The sequence below is a fragment of the Chinchilla lanigera genome, unplaced genomic scaffold (assembly GCF_000276665.1).
Source record: "Chinchilla lanigera isolate Chin_1 unplaced genomic scaffold, ChiLan1.0 scaffold00032, whole genome shotgun sequence".
Taxonomy (NCBI): domain Eukaryota; kingdom Metazoa; phylum Chordata; class Mammalia; order Rodentia; family Chinchillidae; genus Chinchilla; species Chinchilla lanigera.
Window position 1 is genome coordinate 14,163,656 of NW_004955433.1, and position 18,948 is coordinate 14,182,603.

The 18,948-nt window shown below is 47.3% G+C and overlaps 2 protein-coding genes across 3 annotated transcripts in view; one reads left to right on the forward strand and one right to left on the reverse strand.

Moving 5' to 3' along the window:
* Gnao1 (guanine nucleotide binding protein (G protein), alpha activating activity polypeptide O) overlaps window positions 1-6,976 on the forward strand; it is a 165,819-nt gene extending 158,843 nt beyond the window's left edge. The window contains exons 7-9 of one of the 2 annotated variants that reach the window (XM_005388343.2): window positions 983-1,136; window positions 4,496-4,711; window positions 5,677-6,976. In XM_005388343.2, coding sequence (XP_005388400.1) covers window positions 983-1,136; window positions 4,496-4,683 — 342 coding nt within the window. In that variant the 3' untranslated portion in view covers window positions 4,684-4,711; window positions 5,677-6,976. Of the gene's footprint in view, window positions 1-982; window positions 1,137-4,495 lie in introns of both variants that reach the window. The other variant, XM_005388348.2, reaches the window with a different exon arrangement.
* Window positions 6,977-9,215: 2,239 nt separating this feature from the next.
* Window positions 9,216-18,948, reverse strand: part of Amfr (autocrine motility factor receptor, E3 ubiquitin protein ligase) — a gene marked incomplete at its 5' end in the record, with an annotated part of 32,614 nt that continues 22,881 nt past the window's right edge. Inside the window, 4 exon segments of the mRNA XM_013516124.1 lie at window positions 9,216-11,040; window positions 11,999-12,183; window positions 13,999-14,082; window positions 15,689-15,823. Coding sequence (XP_013371578.1) covers window positions 10,893-11,040; window positions 11,999-12,183; window positions 13,999-14,082; window positions 15,689-15,823 — 552 coding nt within the window.

Sequence of the window (18,948 nt, forward strand, 5' to 3'; positions counted from 1 at the left end):
AAAAAAAAAAAAAAAAAGACACTACTAGCCACACCAGCTCTCTTCTCTTTCCCATTCCATGTTTTAGTCTGTGCTCAGAGGGGTAACATAGCCTAGCTTACCTATGGATTTGGACTTTAGGCGCAAGGGGTCAAGTTGGTGGTGTTGAAGTTCCCAAAGCTAGTATGCGATTCTTGGGGAAAATAGAGAGGCTGTCCCTTCCCCCACCTCCCTGTGCAGAAACATCTCTGTGCTGCAAAAATAGATTACCCGAAGTAGAAAAGTCTGTCCTTGCCCAGGACTCGGCTGTATTGGGGATGCCCATCACATGCATCCATTTGCTAAGCAAACTTCCATGCGCACGGCAGTACTTCACATAGGCTCTGCTTGCGGGCTGTGACGCAGTGGATTTGGACCCAGGGAGGGTATGGCCAGTCCCCCAGCACTCCTGGGGGCAGCCTAAGGTAGGAGCATCTGTCCTCAGTGGCATCCTCCAAGGATGCCAGTAGGACTTGAGGACTTCCCTGTCAGACCACAGAAGCCTGGAGTCCTCGCCACTCCCAGAGGACATTTCCTACCCCACAAACTGGGCCTAGGAAAAAGGTCCAGACAGAGCCGAAGCCCAGCAACCCACTTGCAGTCCAGCACTGCTACCACGCATTCACAGTCTTGGAGAACCTGCGGTGGGAAGACGCTGGGTGCCCCTGTCCTCAGCCTCACCCAGAGAACCATGGTCCGTCCCCAGTGCAGACTCACCGTCGGCCGGAGATGATGGGCGCACTGGTGTAGAGGCGCTCTGCAAGTCTGAGTGAGGTGCAAGGTGGCGTTTGTAGATTGCAGGTTCTGTCTGTCTGTCAGCCTCTCGGAGGAGCCAGGGCACAGGGGTCCTGTGAGCTGCTGAGGAGCCCAGTCCCTCTCTCAAACCTAATTCTCCTCTTCTCTTTCCCTGTCTCTGTGTCCTCTGTCTGTCTTGCTCTCCTCCTCCCCCACCCCGGGGCTGCAGAACCGCATGCATGAGTCTCTCATGCTCTTCGACTCCATCTGTAACAACAAGTTCTTCATCGATACCTCCATCATTCTCTTCCTCAACAAGAAAGATCTATTTGGCGAGAAGATCAAGAAGTCACCTTTGACCATCTGCTTTCCTGAATATGGAGGTGGGTGTCATGGTGGCCCTGCACAGGAGGAAGCCCCAGCCCTGGAGGGGACCTGGGTCTTCCCCAAAAGACATGAACTGGAGCCCAGCTGCCAGTGGTGCAGGGACAGGCAGCTCAGCCAGCATGCTCAGGGCAGCTGGTGAGAAGGGGCCAATGCAGGAGTCTGGCAGAGCCCAGAACACTAGGGTGTCGCCAGGCTTGGCCCTTCTCGAGACAAGGCCTGATGTGATGGGCACTGGCCCCTCCTGAGTAGTATGTCGTGATAGGTGACTCAGGAGTGGCACTGCAGGGTTCAGGGGTAGTACAGACCCACAGGTGTCCCCTCTGCTTTTTTCCCCTCAAGATTAAGTCTCCAGACTTAGCAGAACAGCCTTCCCTCACCCCTGCATGTGACAGCCTCTGGGCCCCAGCAACTCTGTGTGGAATGGAAGGGTGGACGTGTGGATGTAAGGGCCCCAGGCTGCAGCTCAGGCCCCACTGCTCTCCACTGCTCTGATGCGCTGAGCATGCCCCGTGTCTGTGGAGCCCAGGCCTGGCCCGTCTCTGACGGCCCCCCTTTTCTCCCCCTCCCCCCACACCCACTGTTGCTGCTCTCTCCCACTCTTCCTCCTGCGCTGGTCCTTTCCTAAATCAAGCCACCCCAACTACTGCAAACCTCCCCCACCCCATCTTCCTGTGTTCTGCCTTACCTGGAGCTTCTTGTTCCCATCTGGCTCTCAGAAGAGTATATCACAGACCCCACAATGAAGCTCTTTCCAAGTAGGGCAGGAGGGAAGGTGGCTCTGTAGGACACACGCCTCTGGGATGCTGCGAAAGGCTAGAGGCAGTGCTGCAAGGGCCCAACCTGTCCCTCTGGGGATGGGAAGTTTCTAGGTGTCTCAGGGTAGAGTCACCTCTGCATGCTGAGAAGAGGGCCAGCACCCACAGTGAAGGAGGATGTGCTCTGCTGTCCTCTAGGTAAGGGCACAAGCGGGTACAGCCAGGAACCCACTCACTGACAACCCGAGTCAGCCTGTGGGCATGGGCTTAGGCGCCAGGGCCACACGATTCCCGAACTAGCCAGAGGGTTCCCGCAGAGTGGACGCCAGCCTCTCCATCCCTCTTCACTAGCAGGCATGGTGCTGTGAAGTAGAAGGGCCCACTGGCTTGTCCTAAGCACAGCCGGTATCCTTGCTGATGCTCCACGTTGCTTAAGACTGTGCAAGGTGCCTGTCCATCTCCAGGTGCAGAGGGCAAGGTGGGGCCAGGGACTGTGCCCTGCACTCCAGGCCGTTGGGTCTGACAGATGTTAGCAGCACCAAGTCTCCAACAAGGCAAGTGGCCAAACCGGCCTCTGGAGCTAGACCGTCTACAACTCTGGGCAAGTCACGCCTTTGTGGCTCATTTTCATCTGGGTGCTGTAACAGATCACAATGCCACCCCAGAGGTGACTCCAGGTGGTGGAAAGGCATTGTAGGGAGCAAGGTGGGGACATCCCTCGGGTTGGGTCAAGGGTGAGCCTCCCTGTTGGCCAGAGGGACAGCACGGGAGATGGTGGTTGGTGTCAGGTCTATAACTTCTCGCTGTCATTGTTGTGGGTATTTAGAGAACCTAAACCATGGAAGAGGTGCTCTCTGCAGGCCCCAAAAGGCAAGAAGGGCCTGGTCCATGGGTGGGCAGAGCAGGGCTGGAGTCCACCCACTTGGCAGCCATGGTGGACCTCTCCTGCCTCAGCAAAGGCATCCCCACTCCCCGGCTTTAGAAAGCAGTGGTGACAGGGTGTGGCCTGGCAGGCCCTCAGCAAGAGGTACAACCCCAGGCTCTTGTCTAGTGTCTAAGGGAGCTTGATTTGGGCTGTGGCCTGAGGACCACCTGTCTCACTGCTGTGTAGTGTAGGTGCTGGATGCCCCTAGCAGATGTCCCCAAACAAAAGTCAGTGTGAAGTTCCCCAGGGACCTCAGAGGATCTGGTCTGAGTTCAGACAACATAACAGATGCAGGCCTTTTGGGGACACAGAACAAGCTGGAAGGGTAGGGACAGGAAGAAGCTGACTGACTCCAGGACCATGTGGGTCCACGTGCACTGGGCAGTAGTGAGGCTGTGGATGGTCGCCAGGCTTGGCACATAGACAGCGCCCTCTGCCATGGTCTGTGTCTCTATTTGGCCTCTGGATGGGACACTTCCTGACAAGACCCACGTCCTCCACTTTGTCTATAACAGTGTTTCGCAGCTCAGCACTCAGTGTGCTCCTGCTCTTCACATCTCTGTGGCAGTGGGCCAACAGGGAGACTGAGCCTTGTCTCCACTTGAGGGATGGCCCCACCTTACCCTTTACAATGCCTCACCCACCACCTTGAGTCCAATTACCAGTCCAATTATTTAAATATAGAATGACCTAAATTTGCATATTTTTCATCCATTTTTATTACAGGAAATGTAAAAATGACAATTTTGTCCAATTTATTCAATATAAGAATCAACTAGTTGAAATGACACCTGCCCTAGCGATGCTCGGGACAATCAGTATGTAAACAAATGTGCTGTCCAGGTGACACTCTGGTAAACTGTTAAGTGGTTAACGGAAAGGAGAGAAATCCTTGCTACAGATCCCTCCAGTGGCCCACATCCTAGCCAGCACATTCTGTGCTCACACCCTCAACCTTCGGGGTGATGAAGCAGTGGGGAGGATTATCTCACGGCCCCACATGCTGTTACCGTCCTGGGCCAGATCCTAGCAGCACTGAGGAAAAAGGAGCATCGTCGCCATACGGGGCTTTTTCATATGTCTGTGATAGTCCATATTCTGTGGTAGTTCATTGAAAGCTGTCCTAAGGGCCAAGCTACAAAGCATTAGGCTGTCCCTGACTGGAAAGTCCTGTTATCCACTCCCCAGCCCTGACTAGGCTCAAGGGAACAACCAAGGAATCACTGGGTGCTAATATCCCCTTAACCTTCCCACTATGAGGATATACTGGTCCCATGTCCTGACCTCTCTAAGCACCAAGCGCTGAGGCCGCTTAAAGATGCTGCCAGCTCCACAAAGTGGCCGCTCAGAGAAGACAAATTAAGGAAGTAGCACAGGACCCATCCCACTTGTTCACCAGGCCCTGAGACACCAGGAGTCCTCAGATACCACCCTGCTGGGCAGTTCCCTTATCAGACCTTATTGATTTATGGAATCAGAAAAATTTATTTAGATAGACTACGGGAAGATACTTCCATTTGATTATTGAGAAAGCAAGAGATAACCAGTGGTCATTGTCTTCCCAGGGCTTCTGTATAGATCTGGTGTGAAAACAGGATAGAAAGCAATGGAAAGTCAGAAGGCAGGTGAATGCTAAGCCTTATGTAGCCCCACCCTGTTCTGTATCTTGTTACAGGCTCCAATACCTATGAAGATGCAGCTGCCTACATCCAAACACAGTTTGAAAACAAAAACCGCTCACCCAACAAAGAAATTTATTGTCACATGACTTGTGCCACAGACACGAATAATATCCAGGTGGTATTCGACGCTGTCACCGACATCATCATTGCCAACAACCTCCGGGGCTGCGGCTTATACTGACCTCTTGTCCTGTATAGCAACCTATTTGGTAATGATTCCAGCACTCACAGAACAGCTTGCGTGCGCGTGCACACAGATACACACACACAGAAACACACACACGCACACACACCACTATCAAATGCAAGTTGGTAAATAAACTTTACAGAGGCATAAAAAAACCTTATATATACACAAATATATGTTAGAGAAATCTTTTTAGTTTGTACTAGGAAGAGCTGCGGACAGAACTGACCACCATCCCATAGCTCATCAAGGTTTTCCTGGGACACACATCATCGAGGGGATCCTGGCTTGAGAGTCTGTCCTTCCAAGGACAGTTTTAGGGCCACAACCCACTGCTGTGAGCAGGGGAGGCAGAGGAAGGCCTGGCTGTGGCCCAGCTGGTCCTCCGCATCCCACCCCCAAAGCTGTGTGCGCTCACTTGTATCCTACTCCAAACCCTCTAAAAGCAGCCAGCACCCAAAATGCCTCCCTCCCCTCTCCCCACAGCAGCAGGAACATTTAAGGTCACTTCTCTTCTGGGTGGTGGTGGTTGTTAAACTTTAAGAACTTAGAAGAATCATTGCTCTGATCAATGCACTGTCTCCTGAGTTTTCTTTATTCATGTGAACAAGACAAGAACTGGGAGACTTGGTCTGCTTTGTAAAAGCAGCTGATGGGAGGGGATCTGTGAGCCACAGCTCCAATCCGCCTGCAGAGTTGAAGCCAGCTTCCCTCCAAGAGGGCTTGTGGGAAGGAGGGATGAGGAGGGTCAGGAATGGCCCAGAGGAGGGCAGACTTGCAGACCTGACCTTAATCAGCGTCCTGTGGGGTAAGGGTTCCCAGGGTCCCTGGGATGGGCCGCATTTGAGTTCTTGATCCCTTGAGAGTATGCCCCATTTGGCCCGGTCCCAACATTAGTTACAGGGTCTTAGGGTTTTCTGGTTGGTTGGTTGGTTTTTAAAATCAAAGAAAATGGTCAGACTGGACCCCTTATCTCTCTCTCTACAGACTGCTTCATGGACTCTTTGCTGTTGACGTTGATCTCCTGGTAGCATGACCTTTTGGCCTTTGTAAGACACACAGCCTTTCTGTATCAAGCCCCTGTCTAACCTACGACCCCAGAGTGACTGACGGCTGTGTATTTCTGTAGAATGCTGTAGAATCCGGTTTTAGTTAAGTCTTTACATTTAGAATTTGAAAGGAAAAAAAAATTTTTTTTCTCATGTGCTTTGTAGCTTCAAAACAGGAAAAAGAAAAACTTGCCATTTCACCCACATTTCTTTTTCTTTTGAAATAAATGTATACATCAGTACCCACGCCCTCTCCGTCCCAGCTCGGTGGCCCAGTGCCGGTCTGCGGCAGGGGGTCCTGTGCGGCGCACTGGCAGGTGGAAGTGTGCTCTGGCCGGGCTTTCCAGTGGGCCCCAGGCCACTGCGGTCCCTCTGCCCATCAGTGCCCGGACATCATGGATACCACCAAGGGGGCAGCCCTGCTCCCCAGCCCCACGCCACCCCAACCACACCCTCACTCCAGGTTTGTATAGAAAAAGCACAGCTCTCACTGGCCAGTAGCTGCCAAAAAGAATACCTATCATGCATAGAATTACAGCCTTCTAGAAACAATTTCCCTGCCCACCCCCTTGCTACAGATTTCTTTCGTGATCTTTTTCCCTGCCCCACTGAGCACTTTGTGTCACATACCAGATCAGCTCTCCTAGTCTCTGGGAAAGGGGGTTGTGGTTTCCCCTCTGACATTTCCGACTCCAGCCTTCAGGCGGATGCGCTCCTTCTGTGTGTGTGTGCCCCTCTCCACCTTTCCTTTGTTCCAGTGACCTGTGTCCACTCTTTCTCATGTGGGGATGTTTGTGCTGCAGATAAAAATAACAAAAACAATTTTTAAATACAAGATGGAAGAAAAACACAAAAAATGAAAAAAAAAAAAAAAGGATGGAATGTAGTGTTTACATTAAAGCCACAGTTTTCATGACCAGTCCTGTCATTTCTACTTTGACTAGTATCCAGACCCCAGACCTCTACACAGTTTCACTTTTAAGACAATATTTGCTGAAGACCAGTCACAGCCATTTGAAATAAAGAGGCGGCAAAAAGACAAAACACACAAAAAATTTAAAATATGAAAAAAAAAACTTGAAAAAAAAAAGAAAAAAAAAATAAAAAAAAAGCCCACGGGTCTTTCTAAGCCTTTCTATTCCCAATCGGTGAGGTTTCTGTGATATCTTACACACTGCCAGTCTACTTCTCTAATGGAAAATTCATGTGTAGCTCAATAAAGAGAATGTTTGTCTGTATTCTTGAGTCTCTCACCCTCTACCTTCCAGAATATGGTTATTCGGGGCGGGCTTTGCTCCAGCCGGAAAGGGAAGGAGGGACATGGCCACACGCTGGGAGGCTGGTGGGTAAGGCATCTCCCCGTGGGGCCTTTTGTGTCCCCCTCCCTGAGTTTACCAGGGGTGTCAGTTCAGTGTGCAGGAGACGGGCAGCTGCTCATTGCCCCCAGGAAAGAGGAGAATGGGCAGTTTCCAGACTACAGATGATTTCTTCTTGGCTCCCAGCTGCACCTCGCCTTCAACTGGTTTTGTTCCTGGTGTGATTTAGGATTAGGAAAGGAAAGTGGAATTAGGCCGGGCAGTCCCAGTTCCTATTTTTTGTACCCAGGGTTTGTACCACAGTGGAAGAATAGTGCTTCTAAGGCAGCCAGGACTGCCCAGGCACCTGTGCATATGGGTGTCATCCACTGCCATGCCAACAGCAAGCTCAGACCAGGTAGACCAGCCAGCTGAACGTATCCTTCAGCTTAATGTCCCCCACTGCAGCTGGATCCTGGGGTGGGGAGTGGGGGTTTGCAGGCCAAACACACAGGGAGCAGGGCAGCACAGCCTAGGCCACCACGCCAGTGTCCTCTCCTCTGTGCTGTTGATACCACATCTCTCCCCTAGATGGCCACAGATGGGATCCAGAGGTACAGCAGCCACTGAACCGTGTGCTTCACACCCAAATGCTGACCATTCACTAGCAAGCGGGAGCGCCTCCCAAAGGTCGGCTCACTGGAAACCTCTCCATATCTCAATGGGAATTATCAGCTCAAAACCCCTCTCCCTGACCATGGGTCATTTGAATCTTGTGGGGGTAGAGGTGGGGATGATACCGTTTCAGAGATTAGGAAGAACAAGAGGTTGCATTCCCAGCCAGCCTATGGACCCCTACAGCCCCTCTGCCAGGACACACCTCTTTCCAGTGCTTCCCCCAGCAGTTCCCTTAAAAGCATCCAGCTTATGGGCAGGTGGGCCCACACAACTTACCCTCTATACTGATGGAAAGGTTTGCAGTCCAGGCCACACTTTTACTCTGATCTCAGAGAACTAAGATCCAAATGGAAGGCTGGAGAAAACTAGCACTCTTTCTACATATAGCATGTCTGAATTTCCTGAAAAATGAGCCATATTCATTAAAATATGAATTCATTCTAATGAATATGGCTCATTTTTCAAATGACACTTGTAAATAAAACAAGTTTTTTTCTTTCTCCTGGTGCTGGAACCTAAGGCCTCACATATGCCGGGCAGCTGCTCTGTCACTGAGTTACACCCCCACTTTTGCCTTGTCTTTCTTAAAAGGGTAACTGCTAGGAAGCCTTTTCTGGAAAGGATACAGGGAAAAGGCTAATTAGAACAAGAACCATGGGGCAGAACCTATACACCACGTTTTCCCCACTCCACAAGTGATTCTAATGTGTAGCCCACAGAAAGCACTGTGGGGATGTTTCTGGGGTCCAATGGCCTTGCAGTGGGCAGGCACTACCCTCTGACAAGCTCACTAGAAGCCCAGGGCTCCCTTCTGCACATGCGCCATGCTTCCAGAGTGTTGGGACCCTTTCCCCATAGTCACAACAAACAAGATTAAGTCTGAAAGGCAGAACATGCTGTCTACACAGCGCAAGCAGGAGGTCAGATCCAGGTTACCTGATCACCACCAGTAAAACGTCTGCATGGCCCACCATTCTCTGTGGCATAAAAGTCTCAAAACCTGAAAATCAACCACCAAGAATCTAAGAGGTCAAAAAATAGGGGCCAATTAGGAAAATGAACACAAGACTGGTTCCAAAAGAGCCCAGAGCGGACAACTCAGCTGCTACTCGTGAGTGACCCTACTCTTCTGCTCGGCTGCACTGCAGCAGCCTGCTTCAGCTCTGCTACTCCAAAGGGCTGAGCGTGTGGAAAGCCCTCTGCCAAGCCACCGGCCACAACAGTGAGAGGACCCATGAAAGCCTCACTGCCACTGCCTTTCGCACCTGCCCCATGCTCCCAGGAAGACACAAAAACCAGGGGCCCTTTATACATCCAAAATCCCTAATGGTCCAGGTGAAAAGGCTAAGAGTCAACTTGAGACTTCTTTTCCTGGGCCATGTTAAGCTATTTAAGTAGACACACCTATTTTGATCACTATTATATTACTGTTTTCCACTGTCTCAAGACCCTCTAGAATTGATTGTAAATAATTTTCTTTTTTGACACACCTGAAACACAGGAATACATGGAATTAATGTTGTCTTTAATGTATGACATGCGAAGTATGACATAATTCAACAAAGTAAAATAACCTTCTTTTCCCCCTACTTACCTTGAAAACATGGAATACTAGGGAAGAAAAACTCAGTGCTGCCTTGTCCAAATAAAACATGAGAAATTAAATACCCCAACCTCAAAAGGAGGAAAAGAATCTCCAACCAAAACGAGACATAAAAGCAAAACAGGATTCACTGTTGACACCTCTGAAGACAGCTCCTTAGCTTCCAGTCACACACAGCACACTAGAATAGTTTGCTTTTTATTATCAGTTTTACAATAAAAACAACTATGCTCTCAGCAAAACAAATTTTTAAAAAATCACAGAAATTTACTAACAGCATTTCAAGGTAAGGCTTTTGAAAGATTTATTGAAATAAATTACCTGTGCCTACTCACTCACTTACCACCCTTTTTTTCAATTAACTTGTCAACATTCTAAAAACTTTCAGTTATGTAAAATACATTTAACTTTGCCAATAATTTTAGATAATACTGGATTCTTCCCAAAAGGACTACCATAAAACTATGCTTTCAAACATTGAAAAAAAATCCAATGGGACAGAAAACTGAATTATGTAGTAACAATTGCATTTCAAATCCTTGAAGTTAAATGCATGAAGAATTTGAAAAGGTACAGGACCTGGGCCTGCTTCAAGGCATATGGGTTCAACATCTTACCTATGTTTAAACCAATAGAAACAAAGCTTTGAAAATAAGGACTCCAGGGAAGAAAGATACAAACGGTATCTTTTATCTCTTCAATGATGTCTTCCAAGAATTTACTCTCCCATCTTGCAAGGCCCACACCTTCCCCAAGCACCAAATCTACAGGCTTTGTCATTGCCTTATTTACCTAACGAAGGAATCAAAACCATAAACCAAAGCTTGCTGCTTAGCTCCTTCAAATGTCCAGAGGTGGCAAGGAAACAGGAGAGGAGAGAGATCCAGGGACAAGCATATGGGATGCAAGAGCACCAGAGTGAATGGAAATAAAGCCAGCTGTGGGTCAGTCCCAAGTATCATAGGAAAGGAGTCACCTCCTCAAATTCTGCAGTCCTGGACTTTTCCCTTCTGCTGCAGGTACCAAACCAGGAGTTGTTTTTATAAGATGCTCTGCTGGCCCCGGGGTCCAGGGGCCTATGGGCCAGACCTCTGGAACATTCTCAGTGCTTCTTCCCTATGGACTGTTTCACAACAGATATTCTCCTATGGTGTGCAGTCAGACTCATGCTGGGTACCTCCTCACTGCTTTATGTATCTTCCCCAGCACACACACTTCCCGCCAGATATGGAGCTAAAGACACCAGCATGGGTTGTGATTTATGCAGGAAGCAGGACGAAGGTGCCTGCTGCAGGCAGGTGCTTGCCTACCTCCTCTTGATTATCACCCACCCCTAAGAAGTCCAGTCAATGCCAGAAGAGATCATGCCTAGAGTTAAAATGTGCGTGTTTCTACAGGGAAGAGAAATGTCACATAGAAAGTATTACAAAGGAGGGTTAAATTTCTCAGCTGTCCAAATACTATTAAGACCACATGCTTTATACAGCAGCAATGCAGTCAAGCCCACTTCTTCCCAGGCAGGACCCAGACAGCCTCTTCCAGGCAGGCTCAAAGAGTGGCTGTGGAGGTGTGGAAGTGCTAGGACCGCTGCTGCTTCTGAAGCCTGCGCTCAGCAGCAGCAGCCAGCATCCTCCGACGCAGGGTCACAGGGTCAGAGGATGTGCCTTCCGAGGGGAGGAAGCTCTCTGAGGCCGTATCGTCTTCACAAGTTTTGTTCAAGAATCGCCTACAAAAAACAAAGAATCATGTGATAGAGATGGGACACTCGAACATGTACAGAATGCTGCTTTATTTTAAATTTCCCCCTTCTTTGGGCACCTTCATGAAGCTACCACTCAGGATCATCCCATGAAAAAGACACCTACATACCTATCCCAGAGGCTGGGGATGTGGTTCAGTGCAGAGCACTGGCCTAGCATGCATGAGAGGCTCTGGACTCCATTCCTAACAGTGAAAAGAAAAAGAGACTTCTCCTTGACAGATGAGCCCATGATCCCGGGAAAGGCCTGTCAAGCAGCTGCTCCGCACTCTCTCCTTTGCCCATTCCTGCCCACAGACTCAGGCCTATAGGGCAGAAGACCCACCCAGATGAACACAATGCCGGCCCTGTCGTCAAGAACTGAAAGAAAAATTCCTGTCCATCCACAGGAGCACTTTATGCTCCAACTGCCACAAAGTGGGGAAATACATAGCACTCAGATGCCACTGTGTGCCACGTCAGCCCTCAGTGCTGACGATGCGGGCTGGAAAGGCAGACAGAGGTCTTGGAAGCCAGACCCCAGGCCCAGGCTAGTTTTAACTTCCCCAGGCCTCTGTTTATTGGCCGTCAAATCAGTACAACAGTGCTCTTTCTTAGAGCTATAAAGAGATGAAAAGAGTTAATATAAAGAGCTGCCAACATATTGGCACAAGAGCACTGTCTGTGCAAATGTGGGTGCAGCGGTCCACAGGGCTGACCGGCAGCAGCAGCCCAGCAGATGTAACCAGCCGGGCTCAGCATGGCCAGATCCTCTGCCGTTTCCAGCAGAAGGGCTTGAAATCTGAGTTGTCAGGTGACATGTAATTGTTTTACAATGTTGTCACCTACTTAGGAAGAGAAGACATGGGCCTGACGTGACAATGGCCTTCAACCAGTAGTTTCTGACGTGGGCTTTATGTCTACAAGCGTCGTAGAATCAACCTACTTCCGAGCTTGTTGCAGGAGGTCATCCTTACGCTGGACTAACATGCGCTGTCTCTCATCAGCAGATTTGGAGAAGCGGCTGCCCCGGGCCTCAAAGTCTTCCATCTCACAGGACTCTACTTCCACCTCACTGAAGTCCAGGGTCTCCTCCAGGCGAGGACTGAGGTCCAGAGGCACATGTTCAGTCTGGACACAGGGAGACAGCTATGAGCACAGGCTTACTTCCTAAGCAGATTCCACACCCCACAGGACACCCCCTGTACCAGCTTCTTGTGGACCCACAAGCATAAATATGGAGATTCAAGCTTCTGGAGGGCAGGCTTACTGGATGTGGCCTTGTGCTACTAATACATGCAAAGTTCAATACAGTGGCCTAGGTACGTGACAGCCAGCAGGAACAACCTGAGCACTTCCAAACTGTACTCTTAGGTTATGAGAGCAAAAGTCAATGCTGGTTTGCATTCTGGGAATTTTCTGTTCAATTTTACTAAATGCTCAAGAATGTAAACAAATCTTACTGCATGAATGTTATATCTTCACTTTAAAAGCAGAGTTAAATACATAAAAAGGGTAAGGCTAAGGATTTAAAAACCCAGACATAATAGAGTATGTGGTTACTTGTGCAACATGATGCTCTGGAAGCTGGTGCCCAACCATCTATACTGCTTTAGCTCCCAAACACAGCCCCAAGCAGGTCACTGCTGGCCTGTACCCAGCTCAAGGCTCCAATACACCTGAAAGGCAAGCTGTTTTATTTAAAAGTTCTTGCTTCTCTCAATACCCTCACCACAACTTTCTGCCTTCAGCCAAGCCCAAGAGGGGACTTTAAGAGGGCCATGTGGAGAGCCTGACTCCTATCCCCTGGAGCTTGGGGGACCCAGGAGCCGATCATTATACAACCTGAGAAATCAAAAATAAGTAGCTGGCTACAGCAGACTGAAACAAAGGGTGGGAAATTGAGGTGGGGTAAGTTCTACTTCTACCATCTATAAGCCACCCTGTGTATCCTGGGGCTGCAGAAGGAAATCAGCATAAGTTGCTGAAAATAGACTTTGTCCAAAAGGACACTTGGAGAGGTGATGTGGCCCCTCCCCCGAAAGGTGAGAGAGGCCGTCACGAGCCAACCCAGTAACAGATTTGAAAATGATTTAGGTTTTACAATTTCTTATTTGCACGAACAGACACAGAAGGTACAAGTAGCCTCCCTATCACTGCTCCCAGAAGAGCCCTGGCCCACACCGGGAGAAAGGCAAGAGCTATCGTTGGCCGGAGCCCCCCATGCAAAAAGCACCACACACCACAGAAAGGAAAACACAAAGGCAGGGTTGTTTGCCTTTATTTTTGTTCTAAGAAAGTGTTTTGAAAGTCCAGGAATTTCCTCCCTCTAGTAATGGAGGAAGCAAATGGCAGTGAGAGCAGAGGGACAGGAACTGGAGTCCCCAGAGTCTAGAGCAGAGGGCAAAGGGGAGTGCGTCTCTGCCTGGACACAAGGCAGAGCTGCTGCTTTCCCAAAGTGAGCATCTGTCTTGGTTCTCAAGACAGCCACACTCCCAGCCCACTCCACCCCCGAGCTCAGGAGGTCTTGTTTTCACAAAATACATTAAAGGACATGGAAATCCTGAGTCAGACAAGTGATGTACAGGAAAGTAATGCCAATGCCTTAGCTCCCTAGGGAGTGTGCGCTGGTCCATCCCCATCCAGGTGTGGAGGACGCCCTGGGGTCTGACCTTTCTGCCCTACCTCCTGCTCCTAGTCAAGCTCAGGGTAGAAGGGCTGGTCCAGGGAGCACCAGGACAGCATCCATGGAGTAGCTGCAGAGTTTGGGGGGTGGGGGGAACAGGCCAGACTAAGGGTTCCACTTGATCTGTAAATTTTAATACCGAGACAGACATAACACATGGCCTTCTTTTGTACTCTTGTCCAAGTCTCCCAAATGTCAGGGCTAGGGAGACCACTGCCAGGGACCACACATACACCCTCTCTCTAGTGTGCTCATCTTACCTGACTAGAGGTTTCTCCCTCTTCTTGGTCAGTACTCGGCCTTTCAATAGGACTGTTCAATGCAGGTCTAACGCTATCTGATCGCTGAGAGAAAGAGAAAACAGTCATTCAGACTGAAGTAACACTAGGGCACAAAGTGAGCTATGGTCCCTAACACAGCCTGCAACATAACAAAGTCTACAGTACCAGTAAAATTAAAATGCTGTAAAGATTAAAGGCAAGACAAAGGGGATTGGGGCTGGGGATTTAGCTCAGCGGCAAAGCGCCTGCCTGGCAAGCGCAAGGTCGTGAGTTCGGTTCCCGGTACTGGAGAAAAACCAAAAAAAAAAAAAAAAAAAAAAGGCAAAGGGGATTGAGGTGAAGTTTGAGAGTCAACAACAGGGTCCATATTTAGCTTCCTTTCATAATACTAATTCCAGAAAACTGACAATAGCAGACAACACCAAGTAAACATTTAGTTTTGTGCATGGCACCAAGGAAAACTCTAATGGGATTGTCTCATTAACCCTTTAAATATCCTACTGTTACTCTCACTTTAGTTATTTTAACATCTGGACCAATGCTGTAGATACCCTGGGGTCCTACCCACAATACCTCTGGTCTTAGCACCTCAGTGACCACTGGTCAGTTTCTGTGTTTTACTTCCTGAGATTCTCTCTAGCTACACGAGGTAACTGGTACCTACAGAGGCAGTCAAAACTCAAGTCCAACAGCTGAGACAGGGAGCACCACCTTTAATATCTCAGCCCACTTAACTCCAAAGGTTACACTCTGCCTCTCTAGAGAGTTTCAAGTTTCTTAATTTCATTAATACATTTCTGTGTACCTTTTTCTACTGAAATTGACTAAGTTCTTTGGTAGATTATTCTCTGATTGTATATAAATGCCTTGGTCCTCCAAGAAAGTTTGCCTGTGTTAGTATTTATTTACCCCTCAAAAAAGCTATGGGATAGGCAAAGAGATCTGACCTTTTTTTGGAAAGTCAAAAGTTTATGCCTCAGAGAGATGTGAACTACACCCACAGAATCCCATACTAGTGTTCAAGGCCAAATCAAGACAGATGGCATTATCTCCTAGGGCAACAGGTCCAGAAGCTATAGCCCCAGGGTCACACTCACCCCTCCCATCTATTTTTATAAATAAAGTTTCAATGGGCCACAGACTTGTTTTTTCATGTACACACTCTCCATGGCACCTCTGGTGGCAACAAGGACTGGTCCACAAAGCTGAAAATACTGTCACTTACAGAAAAAACTTGTCAATCCCTGTCTTGGTGGTATCAAGACCCCATAGACTGGCAAAGGCATAATGGTTTGAGATATCTGTCCCCAAATTACTTAAATACATTTTACCCACACCTTTGATGGATCTGTTCTCATAATTTGAGATAAGTGAGGGAATTTATAGAAACCCTTCATCAAATCATGAGATACTCGATTATGAAGTAACGAAAAAAATTACTCTAGAGATTAAATATTTGGGAAGCTGGAACTCATCTGTCATGCTTAAGGCGCAAGGCCAGGCATGGTGGCGCACGCCTGTAATCCCAGTACTTGGGAGCCTCAGGCAGGAGGATCATTGCAAGTTCGAGACCAGCCTGGGCTACAAAGTGAGCTCACAGCCAGTCTGAACTGCACAGCGAGACCCTGCCTCAAAAAGACAAAAAAAAGAGGGGCGAGGTCAGTTTTACCTGTGTAGGAAAAGGTACTTGAATGCGTCCTTCTAGGATGTTGTCTGTTGTGATTTCAACTGAGCGTGTGAGCTGGAGGTCCTGTAGCACGAGGTGGTATGGAACCTGGGGGAACATCTCTTGAATCTGATGAGCCTGGAGAACACAGACAGAGGCCTCAGCAAGTTCACTCCCGATAGTCACACACGAGGCCACAGCGCACACAGGCCTTGGGCACGGAATCTGATGCCAGTGGAGGAGGCCACTTCTGTTCTGCAAACCGCCTTCATACTGCAGTCCTCTTAGCAGTTTTCCAGAAGCCAGAGAGACAACTGGGGACAGCACTGATTTCAAAATGAAGAACAGACAGAAACCCAAAAATCCTGCCTTGGATCGCAAGACAGGTTCAAGCAGAATCTCCTAGTTTTACAAGAGTTCATTTTATTTTTTTATTAATTGTTTATTGGTACAGTTTAGGTATACATAATGATCACATTCATCACAGGAAATTTGTTCATGTACATGATATAACTTGATTCTTTTTCCCATCCCCCTACCCTCCCTTCAACAGCTCTTCCCCTCCTTTTTACAAAGGCTTTGTTTCTATTTTTTCCTTCTTTTTTCATTTTTTCTTTTCTTTTCCTCCCTTTCCCCTTCCCCTCTCCTAGTTCCCCTTTTCCATTTGAACATTTTCTTCCAGTTTCACAGTATCTATTACACACTTTGGTCCTTATTTCCACTTTTGGTTTCTCACACCAGAAAAACAATGCAGTATTTACACATGTATCTAACCTATTTCATTTAAGAGCATGGACTCAAGGTGCATCCATTTACCTAGCAACGTCTCCAGTTTATCCTTCTTTGTCACTGAGTAGTACCCCATTGTATTAAAAAACGTATTTTCTTTATCCATTCATCAGTTGATGGACATCTGGGCTGTTTCCAACAAGAAGGGGAATACCTGGGTTGAATGGACCCTCCAGTCCTAGCTTTTTGGGGAATCTCTACAATGATTTCCACAGTGGTTTCACCAGTCTACACTCCCACCAACAGTGAAGAAGAGTTCCTTTTTCCCCACAGCCCTGCCAGCACTTGTTATTGGTTGATTTCTTGATAATAATCATTCCTTCTGGGGTGAGATGAGATCTCAGCATTGTTTTAATTTGCATCTCTTAAATGACTGATGATGTTGAACATTTTTTCATGTATTTATTTGCTGTTTCTACTCTTCATCCGAGAAGCATCTTTTCATCTCAGATGCCCATTTTTGGACTGGGTCTTTAAACTTGTGGGGGGGGGGCTCTGATTTTTTTAAGTTCTTTACATATTCTCGATAGTAGACCTTCTACTCTAGAAATAGCTGTCAAAACTTTTTTCCCACACTGTGGGTTGTCTCTTTACTCTGCCGGTGGTTTCTCTTACTGTGCAAAAGCTTTTTAATAAGCTAAGGTCCCAGTTGCTGATTCTTTGTGATAGCTCCTGTGTGATCAGGGTTTGTTCATAAAGTCTTCGCCTATACTAGTGTCTTCAAGAGTCCTACCTATTCTCTCTTCCAGCATATTTAGTATTTCTGTTTTAATATTTAGATCTCTGATCTATTTTGACTTAAGTTTAGTGCATGGTGATAGACATGGGTTTAGTTTTAGTCTTCAGCATGTGCAAAGCCAGTTTTTCCAGTACCATTTATTAAAGAGGCTATCTTTCTTCCAGTGAAGGTGTTTGGCTCCTTTGTCAAAGATCAGGTGGCTGACTATGTCTGCAGTTGTTTGGCATCTTCTAATCTGTTCCACTGATCCTCAGGTCTGTTTTTTTTTGCCAGTACCATGCTGTTTTTATCACAGTAGCTTTGTAGGATAATGTACAGTCAGAGATTGTGATGCCCTCCGCCTTGCCTTTGTTGCCCAGAATTGCCTTTGCTATTCTAGTTCTCTTCTGGTTCAAATAAATTTAAAAGCTGTTTTCTCTAATTCTGTGAGGTACGCTATTGGAATTTTTATCAGGATTGCATTAAATCTATATAACAATTTTGAAAGTATGGCCATTTTCACTATATTGGTTTTTCCTACTCAAGAACAAGGGATATCTTTCCATTTTCTGATATGCTCTACAATCTCCTAAAAGTATCCATTTTAAAGCTCAGTATAACTTGGGTATTAAAAAAAAGAACATGTTTTCCTTAAAGACATAATTCCTAAAAAAGAACAAACTTCAGATGCATACAACATGGATGAAATTCAAATGCGTTATGTTAAGTGCAAGAAGCCTAACTCAAAAGCCCAACAACTGTATGAGTCCATTAATATGACTTTCTGGAATAAGCAAAATTATCGCCAAAATAACCTGATGAGTGGTTGCCAGGGCCTGGAGGTGGGAAAGGCGTAACTAGATCTGGGGGGAAGGTGAATAGAACCGTTCTGTATCTTGCTCACAACTATGTGAGCTGAACTAAATACTAAATGGTAAATTTTTACTGTGTAAATTACATCACAATTTAGAAAAAATACAATCATGAAGAATTCAAATTCCTAATATTGCCCAGGAACTAGAGTTTTCAAATTGTACTTTAGAAAATGCCTCAGAATGCACTTAGGGCACCAGACGGGGCTTGGGTGTAAAGGAAGCAGACAAAGGCCTATACACACCACTGTCCATACTGCCAACCATGTAGCTCCAGGTGTTATTCTGTTTTCACAAAGGTACATATATGTATTTTTTAAATGCTTACACTAAAGCCTTATTTATGGAAAAAATCCTAACAATCAAAAGAAAAAGATGAGGAAAAAATTAACTGCTTTAGAGACAATGAAGTCTACTATCAGGACGTTACATTGTAAAGGGCAGGTGTCAGCACCAGGGCACTGAAAGGAAAGATCAGGTTAGCACCTGCACAGAGTTTTGGTTACAGTCACTTGGAGCTGGGGTTGGCAAGACAAGCAGTGCCCAGAAGGCCCCAGGGCCTCCACATCACTATGTTTGTGTATTTTTGCTCGTATGAGTGGATCATTTTCACTGAGGAAGAATTCATAAAAACCTCTATGACCAGATAAAATGGCTCTCTAGTCTCAAATAGCTTCTGACTTCATTAGACTGAAGTTTTTCTACCAGAAAATCCAGTAAAATATTAGCTCTTAATAAAAAGAAATGTCTAGGCCAGGTTCAGTGAGTCATACCTATAAGCCCAGCTATCCAAAAGCCTGAGGCAAGAGGACTGCAAGCTCAAGGCCATCTTGGGCAACTTAGACCTTATCTCTAAAAAGGGTGGGGGTGCTGGGCATGGTGGC